This window comes from Siphateles boraxobius, unplaced genomic scaffold (genome assembly GCF_051911475.1).
Source record: "Siphateles boraxobius isolate OS27281-9 unplaced genomic scaffold, OSU_SipBor_1 142, whole genome shotgun sequence".
Classification (NCBI taxonomy): domain Eukaryota; kingdom Metazoa; phylum Chordata; class Actinopteri; order Cypriniformes; family Leuciscidae; genus Siphateles; species Siphateles boraxobius.
In genome coordinates this window covers 437,385-451,866 of record NW_027508747.1, presented here as the reverse complement: position 1 = coordinate 451,866, position 14,482 = coordinate 437,385, and the positions used below count along the sequence as shown (strand labels likewise).

Genomic DNA, 14,482 nt, shown 5'->3' with positions numbered 1-14,482 from the left:
AATTGTCCAAAAATTAACTAAATACTGTACAAAGCAACAAACAGGCAACCCCTTTCACCTCGCAAATTAGACTCGGAGAATGTGAAAGCATGTTCCCTTATCTAATCTTCTGGCTCATTCCTAAAGCCCCCCACCCCCTCACCCTCACCCCACCCCACATTATTTATCCTCTCTGCTGTCATACACAATCCAAACCTTGGAAGAATATTGGAATTACTATAATTTTCCTTTTGCTTCGACGAAAAAGGGGGCTGACTCCTCTCTTCTATTTAGTGAAGTTCTCCTTATCTGCATCTTATTTCAACCTCTGTAACCAAGAGGGAGAGAGAGAGTGAGTTGGAAGGTGAATGGAGAGGGCAGGCTCACATCTGCAACTCTGCAGCCTCCTCAAACCCACCTCCTCCAACCCTGTGCTTTGCACAACCCTGACCATGGGACACCAGGCAGAGTGAGTAAGGGGGATTTATTCAATAAGACTCCAGCTCCGTGCACATCAAATTCTGGTAAATCTTTGTCTTTTCTTTCTTTAACTGTTACGATGTATTGATTCTCTTTATTGTTTTGGTATTTGCAATTTTTCCTCTGGCTGCAACCAGCATGTAGAAGATACTTTTTCACATCTCATTATCTGAAGGCTACCCCAAAAGGTTTTTTATTTTATTTGATGGTGGTGTGCATTTTGTCTATGAGGGTCGAGTTGATGTGCGTAGAATCTCATATGCTTTGTCCTTTCTGACAGCTTTCCAAATATTTGATCATACATAGTAAATATGTAAGAAATGGTTATCAGTTCCTGACTTGTGCCACTGCCGCAAGTGAAGAATGAATGGAATTAATTAACAGGGCTTTGTCCGGCAACCGGTTCACGGATAAATGTGCAGACAAGTTATATTAAGAGTTAGGTTAAGAAACAATATAGCTTTCTTTAACTCATAAGAGTTGTGTTTCCTTGTTTGGGTAACAGCTATGATTAAAAAAGGCTGCACAGAAGAGCTGGAAAGGGCTCAAAAGGGAGATTCTCTAACAAACCGTAAGACATGTATTTTGATCATGTACGTAACTTGGTGGAAACTCCCTCGTAACAGCTATGTCCTCGGTAGACTGTTGCCTTTACGGTCTTGATTATGTGAAATCGTTTCAGCGGTCTCTCTGATATAATGTTTTTGCTATTCCATTGGAGCCTGAGGAACTTGGCCCCCCATTTATTTTCCCCTCATGTTGGCAAACTAATTGAACATGCCTTACAGCAGTTGTTGATTTTGGTATCGAAAACCACTGGATTACAATAGCACATTTATAGCTGTGCAATGGAAAACAGGCAGAAAGGTTTTACTAAGACAATGGCTGCCAGTTAGAAAACATGAAGATAACTGATCCAAGACAAGCCATACACAATAAATCAAGAGTAACTACAGATGTGGAGCGAAATTAGAGCTACATGAAACATGCCTTTCCTGGGAAACTGACTAAATAAAGCATACATATTTGGCAGCTTTACCACTTAAAATACGGAGAGGTTAACGCCTCATCTGGAGGACAGGGAGGAATCAGCTGTTCAACAAGAGTTTCCTGCCTCCCACATCCAGTTGGACAAAACCCATCAACGTGAAATAAATCTTAAACAAGTATCACTACAAACACAATGAATTACTCGTGCTAAAATTCCACTGAGAATTAAATGTCATGTTTTGGAAGATACATGCGGAGGATACATTCGGCTAAATTTAATGGGGAAATTCCTTTTGGTAGCAGAGAATGTTTAAACACGTTGCATTCCAGCTACATTACCGTTCCAAAATCTCCTTCATCTTGACCTGGGGAACCATAAACTGTCTGGAGGTCCCCAATAACTTCCAAGGTCAATGAGTAGGTCATGGTGCAGAGACAAGCCATATGGTTAGAGGTTGAGACTGGCAGACACACATCTTTCCAGTTTTTGTGCAAGACTTGTAGTCATTAATTCCGTGAGAGTAATGGTGCATATTACCAAATTGTCAATTCAAATACATTCTGCACAGTCTTTTTTTTTTTTGGTCTAAAGTTGCTTTGGCTTTGTCACATGAACTTGAGCTTGGTCATTGTCCAGAGCAATCATTTCTCTGGCAGAAAGAAAACCAGTTCCAAGGAATAGTGTGTGGGGAGGCGTGGGCTTGAGTGCTTAGCATGCAGACATGCTCGTGAAAATAATGGAGAATTCCACATACCTCCTCTTGTGCTGGGCTCTGCGAAGCACTGGAGTGAGGGCTAGTTCTACCATAGTCTCTTGTAGCTAGACCTTTAGACTGACAGAAGAAAGGCCTGGACTCCATCGCAGCTTTCATGGGCCAAAGTCTGCCCATGAAGACATCTGACTGACATGTCAAGCAACCAATCACAGTTCGTTTTGTTCCGTGTCATGTTTAGGGGTATGAATGTCCTTAGGGTAGCATACCAGCGTGCATGAATAATAAATTATTAATTCAAGAACGTTGTGCAAGTTTCCTGCAGCAATGGAGCCACAAACTTCACATACTTCTGAAAATCCAGCGTTTAGTTGATCCTGATTAGAGCTCGTTGTCAAGTATAAAAACTATGGTGTTCTTCTTACATGAGGGCATTTGTCATCACAATGGCTTTGTTTCCAGGCGGACCGTTAAAGAACACGACACACAATTCAACCAATCAGATGACGACTTTCAAAACTCCTAAAGTGCTTCCCATTTTGTGTGCCTCATGCATCAGACGTTTAGCCAACAATCCGTATGTGCTAAGACCATTTCTACCATAGCTGTCTTATGATACACCTCCAGGTCAAAGACTGGAAAACCCCAGTCACATAACTAGTCAAGGTTGAAGGATGTATAAAAGTTTCACTCGTGCTCCAGTCATGCTCATGATCTCTCAGCTGGTGAGGATGGTAACTTGCATTGGGAAACTTTGTTTGACCGCAGCAATCAGTAGGCCAAAAAACACCCCACCCCTTCTAAAGGGAGCATATCTGGTCTTCATTTATTATGGTGTTTTTTATAATGTCTGGAGTTCTTTCTCTTTCTGGAAACAGCACACAGTTTCCAGCAGTCAGAGTTAGATGAAGAACGGTTTCAAAACATGACATGATTCTACTTGGTGAGATTGTTAGGCTAAAATAATAACACTAATGGGTGGTGATGGCGCAGTGGATAAGACACATGCCTTTGGTGTGAGAGATCCGGGTTCGAATCCACTGTGAGACACCAATGTATCCCTGAATAAAAAACACTTAACCCCTAATTGCTCCAGAGGCGTGCGACCTCTGACATACATAGCAATTGTAAGTCGCTTTGGATAAAAGCGTCAGCTAAATGAATAAATGTAAATGTTAGTGTTCAATTCAAGTTAAGCTCAATCAACAGCACTTGTGGCATAATGTTGATTATTACAAAAGTCAATTTTGTGAATGGGGCAAACATAAAAATGCTTACTGCTGCAATAGCATAGCCACAAAATGTAAACAATATGCACTTTGACATGTTTGTAGTGAGAAAAATCAGTTACTTTTCTGTGTAAAATTCTATGCATTTTTACAAAACCCAAAACCATAAAACGAACATAAAAAGGACAAGAACCTTACAACTCAAGTAAGTTTTAACAGATGAATGAAGTAAACTTTCTTTTATAAAATCCTAAGCTTCACATACAACCTCCACAAACTTCACATTTGCTCCAAAATCCATTTTTAAGTGTCTCACCATAAGCTTGATTTTTGCTTTTTGAAAGGGACATTTAGGCCTAAGTGATGTCATTACTTGAATTTAGATGCTCAAATAATAGAGAAGTATTGCAAAATATGCCTGTTTCTCATTCCAGTTGCACAAACAGGTTACACACATCCATCATTTCCATTCTGTGGTTTCATAGCCGGGCCTAGAAATGCACAACCATCTTTGTAAGCATGTACCGAATTAACCGCATTATATCCTGTGCGCAACAAATGCAACAAAACTGCATCTTCTCAATTGTTTTGGTTGAGATGTTTACATTGATTACAAAACGCATGTTATTCATTTAACAAAACTATAAAACTAAACATCTGCAAATCCAATGGCATTCATGTGAAGACATCTAAGAAATGCATGTCTTATCTTCATTTCTCTTCAGGTGCTAAACTGGAGCTTGGTACTTCAGGAACATGGGTTGCAAAATGAGATCCATGCATTTTGTGTTTTGGTGTCTTTACTTCATGCTCCTTCACTTGTTTTGCACAGCACAAGATGAGGACATGAGATTAAGTAAGCGTGCTTCTTTCATCTTCATTAGTGAATGTTGCATGAAGACTATTGACTCAGATAATAACATGACCTAATGATGCAGTGTTCATTGTGGCTGTCTTAATGCAGAGCATATGCAACAATTTTTGCGACTTCTTTAGAGCAATTTGGTCATCCAATTGGGAACAAGAGGCAGATTGTCATTTTTTTTTTATAACATAACCATTACCACAAACATAGAAACAATAAAGATAGAACTGTGGAGTCAAGTGTCCGAAATGTGCCTTGGTCCAATGGTCAATTCACACTTTGCAAAATCTTGTATTCGTTCCTCAATTTCAGGTTGTAGGACAGCGCCAAGTGATTTAGTATTCATACTCGATGGATCATGGAGTGTGGATGACATAAACTTTGAGATTGTGAAACGGTGGCTGATGAATATCACCATGAGCTTCAACATTGGTCAGAAGTTCACCCAGGTTGGGGTGGTGCAATATAGCGACGACCCCTTCTTACATATACCCCTGGGAAAACATTTCTCAAGCAATAACCTTATCAAGGCAATGGAGTCCATAGAATACATGGGTGGAAACACAAACACAGGGAAGGCTATCAAGTTTGCCAACGACAAACTCTTTGCCCTGTCCGAGCGAGGTCCGAATGGCATTGCAAAAATTGCTGTGGTTTTGACGGATGGGAAGTCACAAGATGAAGTGCTGGCAGCTGCAGAAGCTGCAAGGAAAAAGGGGATAATTCTCTTCGCAATTGGCGTCGGGTCTGAGACCGAGGAGGCAGAGCTCAGGTCCATTGCCAACAAACCATCCTCAGCCTATGTTTTTTCTGTGGAAGACTATAAAGCTATCGCAAAGATCCGTGAAGTTATTAGGCAGAAGCTGTGCGAAGGTAAGCCTCCATGTTCCTTTATGTCTCTAGGCTTTCATATCTCACTCATTTGTATAATATTTTTCACAGGTGTCACATTGAAATTATACAGTTTTATGGCCACGAGCTTCAGCAGGGGAGCAAGACTTTGTTGCTTTAGCATGTCATGTACCCTTGGAGACAGATTTATGGCATCTCCATGTTTGAGCTGCATGCATAATTTGGTGCCTCTCGCCTCAATGCACGAATTACAGTTTGATTTATGTCCTACAACATCCAGGTGTTACGAGTTCACCAAGGTGGCTGTAAATTGTCAAAAGGGTGAAATTAGGATCATGCATTGCTGAGCACGTTTCAGAGATTGTGACATCAATTTCTAGCAAGCTTACAAATAAGCCAGTCTGATTGTTTGAAAGTTCTGCAAATGGCCAGTAATCCTGAGATGAGTATACACAATTAATCCAATTTTGGCAGATGCAAATGTCAAGCTTGTATAGTTCCCTCCAGCCAAAATGATTTCATTACTTCAAGGTACGACTTGGATTTGCAGTAAAGCAGAAGTAACACAATATTAAGTGTAACAGTGGTGGAAAAGAAGTGATCAAATGCCACTTGATCCCGCAATTCTTGAAATGGGGGAGAAAGCATATTTCCCAAGGCGCTTTTCTGTTCTTACAATGGATTACTCAGCAACAACTCCAGACAATATAGCCATTAGGTTGGAAATCAGGCCTCCATAAAAGTTTGCTAAGACTCCTGAATCTCATGATAGAAAGTCTTTCCGGACACTGGAAAAGTTAATGATTAAGGCACTTTATGATAGAAGAGGTCATCTTTTGTCTGGTATTTGCAATGGCGGGGACATTCTTCAGTCAGAATGCATATTTGCACAATGTCCAGTGTCCCACTCCAAGGTATTCCTACGATTTTTTTAGACTAGTCTTCAAGCCAAATAAAATAAACCACCTCATTTCATAAATATTTAACCCTTTTGAGCCATTTTTTCTCACCGTGCACATACTGTTGGGATGTTAATATCAAAGCAAATTCAAGGCTGAGGAATGATAGGGTATTGCTTATTTAGTTTAATTCCGATTAAGGCATTATTTGTTGCAGAGTGGCAATTTACCTTGTTTTCTCTATTTAATGTACCACAGAGACTGTATGTCCAGCAAAGATTCCATTTAATTCTCAGGATGCGAAAGGATTTGACATTCTCCTCTATCTCAACTTGGCTAAAAAAGCCAAAAAGACACAAGGATCATTTTATGGCAGCAAAGCCTACCAGGTGACATCCCGAGTTGACCTGAGTGAGAGCACTAGGTAAAGGTATTATGGTATCAAGCTTCTTTGTCCTTGCAAGAATACTCTGTTTGATTTGAAACGTCATTTTCATCTTAATGTCCGTAGGATGTTATTTCCAGGCGGACTTCCACCATCCTATGTTTTTGTGGCCACGCTGAAGTACAAAGGCTCTGTGGTTATGGAGGACTGGGATCTATGGCGGATACAGACCAAGGATGAAAAGCCTCAAATGGCTGTAACTCTAAATGGTCTGGACAGAACAGTGATATTCACCACCACCAGCAGGACACCAAGCGGAACTCAAACTGTGGTCTTCACAAAATCACCTGCTAAGGTAAATACAGAGCATGAGAAAAGAACGAAACAAATTAATGAACTCTGAGTGCTAATTAGTAAAATCCATCAGTTAATTCGGAACAGTTTATTTTGATGATCTACTTTAGACATTCTACTACCTTTAAGTAACTTTGCAGCTAACTCTCATTAGAGTATTAGTAGACAGTCTGCTTAATATCTGCTAACACTTTATTTTCATGCTCCCCAACAGAAATTTATTCTGACTATAAGTAACGACATGTCAACACATTCTACATACCTGAACCTTAACACCTAACCCTAACCTAACAGTCAACAAATATTAAATGCATGTTAGTTGACATGAAGTTCCAAAGTTAATTATAGTAGAATGTCTAAAGTGGACCATCAAAATAAAGTGTAATCGTTCATTCTCCATCAGTTGAAATTTCCATGGCATACACCTAGAAAATCCATGCTGATAATCACCAGCATACTAAATGTTGTGTTTTGGATGCTTGGGATCCTCAATTGATGTGCTATGTCTCAATGGTTCTGCTTCACCAGCTTCACCATAAAGACCACGCTGGTTGATGTTTCGGTCCATGAGCTATATCAGCACTTATCCAGCCTGAAAATCTGCACAATGTGTGCCTAAGCTGGTTTTAGCAGGGATACTACAATTTCAGACACATTTCACACAGAATATCCCTTTACAGTGGACTCACTGCCCATGACAGCCAAGTAAATTGTATACCAGACTTACTAGTCCCATATGGATAAAAAGTTGGTGGAATTTGGAAAAGAAATACTGAAACCATTTTTATACATCATAAACTTGATCTTTTCCATTTAGTTTATATTCTCTCCAAAACACATTATGGAATGATTCCTTAGTATTTAAATTATGAGCACCCAAAGTTGAGTGACAGAGCCCTAGTATGTTTATTATTTAACGTTTACATAAATCCTTCTTTTATGATGCCAATGCTACTGAATAACAATTTACTTAGATGTTCTTATCTTCCTCATAAAATCCCATTTATGGTATATAAACTAAAGGTACTAATGTAAAAATGTAATGTAGAACATCATCATCATCTGCATTCTGCTATGTTTTTTGTATTTTACAGAAATTATTTGATGAAAAATGGCATCAGCTGCGTCTTCTAGTAACAGAGGAAGACGTCACTCTGTACGTTGATGATCTGGAAATTGAAACCTTGGCACTAGAGCCTCCTGATGGTATTTTTATTAACGGAAAAACACAGGTTGGGAAGTACGTCAGCAAAGAAACAACTGTACCTGTAAGTATTGTTAATGACTTCTTGGATCTCATTTTACAGACTTTAAATGAGACTGTTGTTCTTACTCTGTAGTTAGTGTTATTATTATATTATTTTTGTAAGTGAAAAACGTCTCAGGTTACGTATGTAACCCTGGTTCCCTGATAGGGAACGAGACGCTGCGTTTGAGACGCGATGGGAACGCTCTGCGTGATTACGTCGTGAAGCACGTGTAAAATCAGTCCAATGGAAGCCCACTACGACATAGGTGACGTCATAGACCAGGAAACTATATAGCAGCCCTGAAATCAGACCGCGACAGCTTCTGAAAAACCTGAAGCAAGTCGATCAGGGCATGCAGGAAGTATGGCAGGCAAACGCAGCGTCTCGTTCCCTATCAGGGAACCAGGGTTACATACGTAACCTGAGACGTTCCCTTTCAAGGGAACTCGAGCTGCGTTTGAGACGCGATGGGAACCCCATACCCACTACGCCATAGTGACAAATGCCAGTTCTGTGTGAAGTCCTGCGCACACTAAGAAGCAAGCAACCTCGCCCCAGGAGTGGAGAGGTCAAGGTCATAAAACCTGACAAATGTACACACGTCACACATTACACATTACACACGTCAAGAAGGGAAACTCCCGAAATTAAGGCCATAGAGGCCGCCATACTCCGAGTAGAATGGGCCCGCACAGCCATAGGTGAAGGCTGTCCCGCCGCTTCATAAGCCAATGAATAGCCTCGACTATCCATTTACTCATCACCTGTTTAGATGCAGGGCATCCTCTCTTGAGTGACCCAAAACAAACAAATAATTGCTCAGATTTACGCCACAGAGAAGCTCTGTGAATGTAGGCATCTAAAGCCCGGACTGGACATAACAGGATAAGCTGTTCCTGATCTGGGGTATTAAAGGGAGGAGGATAAAAGGCCTGCCGCACTATTGGGCCCCCAACATTTAGTGGGACCTTAGGAATATAACCCGGTCTAGGGTAGAGGAATGCTTTCACCATACTAGGTGCAAATTCCAGACATGAAGGAGCAACCGACAGAGCATGTAAATCACCAATTCTCTTGATAGACGAAATAGCAAGGAGAAATATAATCTTTAGAGTGAGGAATTTTTCTGAAACCTCCTCGATGGGCTCGAAGGGAGCCAAGGCCAGACCCTCAAGTACAATGGCCAAATCCCAAGCCGGTGCTCTAGATTGCAGTGCAGGCCTGAGCCTCAATGTACCACGGAGAAAACAAATAATAAGAGGATCTCTCCCAAGAGAAGAAGCCCCGAGAGGGGTGATAAGCAGATATAGCCGCTACGAACACCTTTAAGGTGGAGGGAGATAATCCAGCAGAGAAACGGTCTTGAGGAAATCGAGAACTGTACCAACCGGGCAGTTAACAAGATTTAAAAAAAGTTCTCCACGCCATGTAGAGAACAGTTTCCATTTCAATGTACATAGTTTTCTCGTGGAAGGAGCTCTGGATTGAAGGACGGTCTCAACAACCTCAGTCGAGAGACCGGATTCTATGAGCTGGGCCCCCTCAGAGGCCAAGCCCACCGTTTCCACAACTCCGTTTAACCCTTTTCTATTATGTGCAGGACCCATAGAGAAATATTTGGCAGAAGTTTCCACGCTGCCAGAAATTCCGATAAGGGAACCAGTCTCTCGAGACTAGCCTCTGGATTTGATTGAACAATCATTTCGGCGCCCTGAAGCGGCGAACCGGCAGGGAACAACCGAACTGACCGTTCTACAACCCTCCTCAGAGGATTGCACGGGGACGCTGACACCTCGGCGCCCTGAAGCGGCGAACCGGCAGGGAACAACCGAAGTGGCAGCGCTGCGACCCTCCTCAGAGAGTCGCACCCCAGCAGAACTCCCGGGAGCATTGATAATGGGGGGAATGTGTACAGGTGCAGCCTCGGCCACACCTGCACCATAGCGTCCAGTCCGAGAGGAGCTGGATATGTGAGGGAAAACCATACCGAAAAGATCGACCTGAGCTTGACCAAAGATTTCCCATAGGAGCTCCACCACCACGGGGTGAAGTCTCCATTCCCCGGGCCTCAGCCCCTGCCTCAACAGGATATCTGCTCTGATTTACGAGATCGTCAGTGTGTTGTCCGGACCCTCCGCCGAGCGACCACTCATGATCACTTCTGACTTGTGAGGGAAGCATCCGTCGATAGCATAATGCGTCGACAAGAAACACCCAACACTGGGCCTGGGCGAGGAACCAAGGTTCTTCCACATGACCGAGGCACGTAGGCATAGCCGCGTGACCTTGATCATGTGAAAACGGATTTCCCCTCGGAGAAAACCCCTTGGTCCTGAGCCACCACTGCAGGGGTCTCATGTACAGAAGGCCAAAAGTAATTACGTTGAACGCAGCTGACATGAGACCCACAGTCTGAAACTGTTTCACAGTGAGTGACTGGCCTAGATAAACCCATATTACACCTAGAAAAGTGGTCCTCTGAGCTGGGAGGATCACACTCTTCTGGCGTTGAGTGGCAACCCCAACATCTTTAAATGAGACAGAACGACATCTCGATGCCGAACTGCCATATGCTCAAATTGAGCTAGGATAAACCAATCGTCGATATAATACAATACGCGAATGCCCTGGAATCTCAAAGGAGCCAGAGCTGCATCCACGCATTTTGTAAAGGTGCGGGGTGATAAACCTAGGCCAAATGGAAGAACCCGATACTGGTATGCTTCGCCCCATTTTTAAAGCGAACCTCAGGAACTTCCTGTGATGAATAGATACTTGGAAGTACGCGTCCTTCAAGTCTATTGTGACAAACCAGTCCTCGGACTGAATCTGTGATACAATCTGTTTGAGTGTAAGCACTTCCTGCTCCATAACCAGAGCCTGCTGTGAGTCCACTACCGTAGGGAGGACCCCCTGAAATCTGGGCGGACGAGAACCGCTGTAACCCTTTTCTATTATGTGCAGGACCCATTGAGAAATATTTGGCAGAAGTTTCCACGCTGCCAGAAATTCAGATAAGGGTAACCAGTCTCTCGAGACTGGACTCTGGATTTGCTTGAACAATCATTTCGGTGCCCTGAAGCGGCAAACCGGCAGGGAACAACCGAACCGACCGTTCTACAACCCTCCTCGGAGGATTGCACGGGGACGCTGACACCTCGGCGCCCTGAAGCAGCGAACCGGCAGGGAACCCCCGAATTGGCAGCGCTGCGACCCTCCTCAGAGAGTCGCACCCCAGTGGGAGCCGAGGAGAAACGATTTCTCAAAACCGTCCCTCCTTTTATTTTTTCGACAGGACTTCTTGTCTAAGCTTTATTAGAGATGACGACAGTCCTCTTTTTATTTAGATCTTGCCTACCTCTAACAGCTTAGTTCCTACGACCCTCCTCGGAGGATCGTAGGAAAAAGCAGGCACCTCGGCACCCTGAAACGGCGAACCGGCAGGGAGACCGAACTTACTGCTCTACGACCCTCCTCGGAGGATTGTATGGGGACGCTGACACCTCGGTGCCCTGAACGGCGAACCGGCAGGGAACAACCGAACTGGCAGCGCTGCGACCCTCCTCAGAGAGTCGCACCCCAGAGGGCGCCGAGGAGAAACGATTTCTCAAAACCGTCCCTACCCCGGAGGGGACCACCCTTAGAAGCCTGATAGCCTCAGCATCAGGTCTTCTTCTTTGCACTCTATGCCAGTTTAAGGAACATAGATTGGTGAGGAAGAAACCTCTGGAACGCCGCTGAAAGGTTTAGTTTTCTTGAAAGCGGAGCGTCCAGAAGAACAGACATTTTTATCTTTCTTTTTCTTTATTTTTATATCAGAAAAACGTATACATATAAACATATATATATATATATATATATATATATATATATATGTAGCAATGTTCAGGGAAGAAGGAGGCGGGAACCGGCGAACAATCAATATAAACTTTATTTAAAATAAAACAAACAAACTAAAATACCGCCAGCAGCCCCTCGCGGACGACTGCTGGCTAAAATAAAACACAAAAAACAAAACTCAACTAAAACACAGGCCTGTTCCTCTCTCGATCATCAACGTCGTCGCTCCCCCTTTATGCTTCCGCTCCTCCGTGAGAGATGCGAGACCGGTGTGCTTCACAGGTGCTGCTCATTAGCAATCGCACCACCGGCCTCGCGCCGTTCTCTCACGTCCCTCGGCCGTCCTGTTCGCCACATACCCCCATCGCCCCTCACAGGCCGGGGGGTACCCACGAGCCTGTGCCTACTCCCCCCCCCCGGCGGCGGCGATCCCTGGGGGGTATGGACCGACAAGCCGAGGGAAACGGAGACGGAAGCATGAGGAGCGACAGATCGAGAGAGGGGAGAGAGGAAAAAAAAATTTGGTCCGGTTCCCACAACGCGCTGCCATCTGGTCCCCCACCAGCTGGGCGATCTCCTCCACGGTGCCTGGCGGTGACGCTGGGTAGCCCTCGGTGGACGGCTCGACGCTCCTCCGCCGCCCGGTGGACGGCGACGGCTCCTTGGGCTCTAGGGCAGCCGGCAGGAGTCCCCCGCTCCCTGCTCCCCCCCTTCACTGGTGGACGGCAGCAGGCTCCGGCCTACGGCGAGTGGCGGCGACTCCTCCGCTCCCTCCCGGACGGCAGCCGCCCCTCCAACTCCCAGGCGGCCGGCAGCGAGCTCGACCGTCCCCCCGACAACTCACTCCAGCGCACCGCCTCGAGCGTCCATGGCCGCGAGTCCCCCGCTCCCTGCTCCTCCCCTACCCGGCGGATGGCAGCAGGCTCCGGCCCACGGCGAGCGGCGGCGACTCGCGCACCATGCTCGATGGCACCGCGGATTCCCCACAGCGGCGAGGACTCTCTGACAGCGCGTTCCTCCCTCTTCCCGGGTTTCGGCACCAGTGTAGCAATGTTCAGGGAAGAAGGAGGCGGGAACCGGCGAACAATCAATATAAACTTTATTTAAAATAAAACAAACAAACTAAAATACCGCCAGCAGCCCCTCGCGGACGACTGCTGGCTAAAATAAAACACAAAAAACAAAACTCAACTAAAACACAGGCCTGTTCCTCTCTCGATCATCAACGTCGTCGCTCCCCCTTTATGCTTCCGCTCCTCCGTGAGAGATGCGAGACCGGTGTGCTTCACAGGTGCTGCTCATTAGCAATCGCACCACCGGCCTCGCGCCGTTCTCTCACGTCCCTCGGCCGTCCTGTTCGCCACAATATATATATTTTTTTTTTCTTTTTTTTTTTTTTCTCGAATATATTCTCGAATAGAGTCAATGCTGACAATCCTCACATTCATCTATGTCCTTAAATACTTTACTCACCAGTACTGCCTCATAAAATTTATTTATTAATAAAGATGGCTGGTGGGTAACGTCGGGGTTAAAAATGATGACGCCGACTCGGGAGAGAGAAAGCTCGCAAGCGTCTCTATAATCCAAGGCACTGTCATACCATGATACTTAATACCCATAACATTACTCTAGTTAAGACGTTTGGGTATTAAACACATAAAATAGAAACCGGTTTATTCCACGATCTCGACACCTCAGTGTGGAGATAAGGAAAAACCAGTAGTCCCCGATGAGGAGGCTGAGATACAGAGTTTTCCTGTTTTTTTTTAGATACATTTCATCTAATAAACTCTTTTTATTTTCACTCTCATAATGTTCAGCTGTCCAGTAAATATTTAACTAGCAACAGCATTAGAAAAACCTCCTTTAAAAAGCTCATCTTTACTCAACAGAGTTATGAGCTGCCCATTTATTGAAAAATCAAACATCTGCCTTTTTTTTTTGCAAACCCCAAAATGCGAGTCGCCGCCGTGTCTAGGCAACAGCGGGACCCGCGCGGGTAGCGCAAACCGAACCATTCTCCTCAAAGAACGATCGGCGAGAGCGGAGCGTCTTCATAGATAGACTCATACAATGCTCACAATCAGCCCCCTCGAGGACTGACTGGGCATGCTCCACTCCCAAACAAGCAACACAAAGCTGATGTGTGTCCCCACCCGTAATATAACGAGGGCAGGGAACAACACACCGTCTATAATCTTGCTTGCTCGCCATAATAATGATAGATTGGGCTTGACAGACAACAATAAATAGACAAGGACAGATATACAGAGAGCGCTTGCTGAAGGTACAGAAGCTGTCGCGGTCTGATTTCAGGGCTGCTATATAGTTTCCTGGTTTATGACGTCACCTATGTCGTAGTGGGCTTCCATTGGACTGATTTTACACGTGCTTCACGACGTAATCACGCAGAGCGTTCCCATCACGTCTCAAACGCAGCTCGAGTTCCCTTGAAAGGGAACTCTATGGTTATGTTTGACTTGCTTAAACTTGTATACATCGTATTACATTATATTGAATTACTAAATGACAAATAATCACTCAATATCTTACTTGAAATTGCGAATTAAAAATATGTCCAATGGAAACATAAATTTCGCAATAACTCCCATATATTGCAAAAAAAGTTTTTACGCTCGCATG

General features: G+C 44.3%; 1 protein-coding gene across 2 annotated transcripts in view; it reads left to right on the top strand.

Annotated features, from left to right (window-relative positions):
- The first annotated feature begins 297 nt into the window (after positions 1-297).
- The window catches only part of col21a1 (collagen, type XXI, alpha 1), a 106,464-nt gene continuing 92,279 nt past the window's right edge, over positions 298-14,482 (top strand). Inside the window, exons 1-6 of one of the 2 annotated variants that reach the window (XM_077230326.1) lie at positions 298-503; positions 4,117-4,247; positions 4,569-5,129; positions 6,266-6,431; positions 6,519-6,747; positions 7,841-8,014. In XM_077230326.1, the coding sequence (XP_077086441.1) occupies positions 4,148-4,247; positions 4,569-5,129; positions 6,266-6,431; positions 6,519-6,747; positions 7,841-8,014 (1,230 nt within the window). In that variant the 5' untranslated portion in view covers positions 298-503; positions 4,117-4,147. The remainder of the gene's footprint in view (positions 504-4,116; positions 4,248-4,568; positions 5,130-6,265; positions 6,432-6,518; positions 6,748-7,840; positions 8,015-14,482) is intronic. The other variant, XM_077230327.1, reaches the window with a different exon arrangement.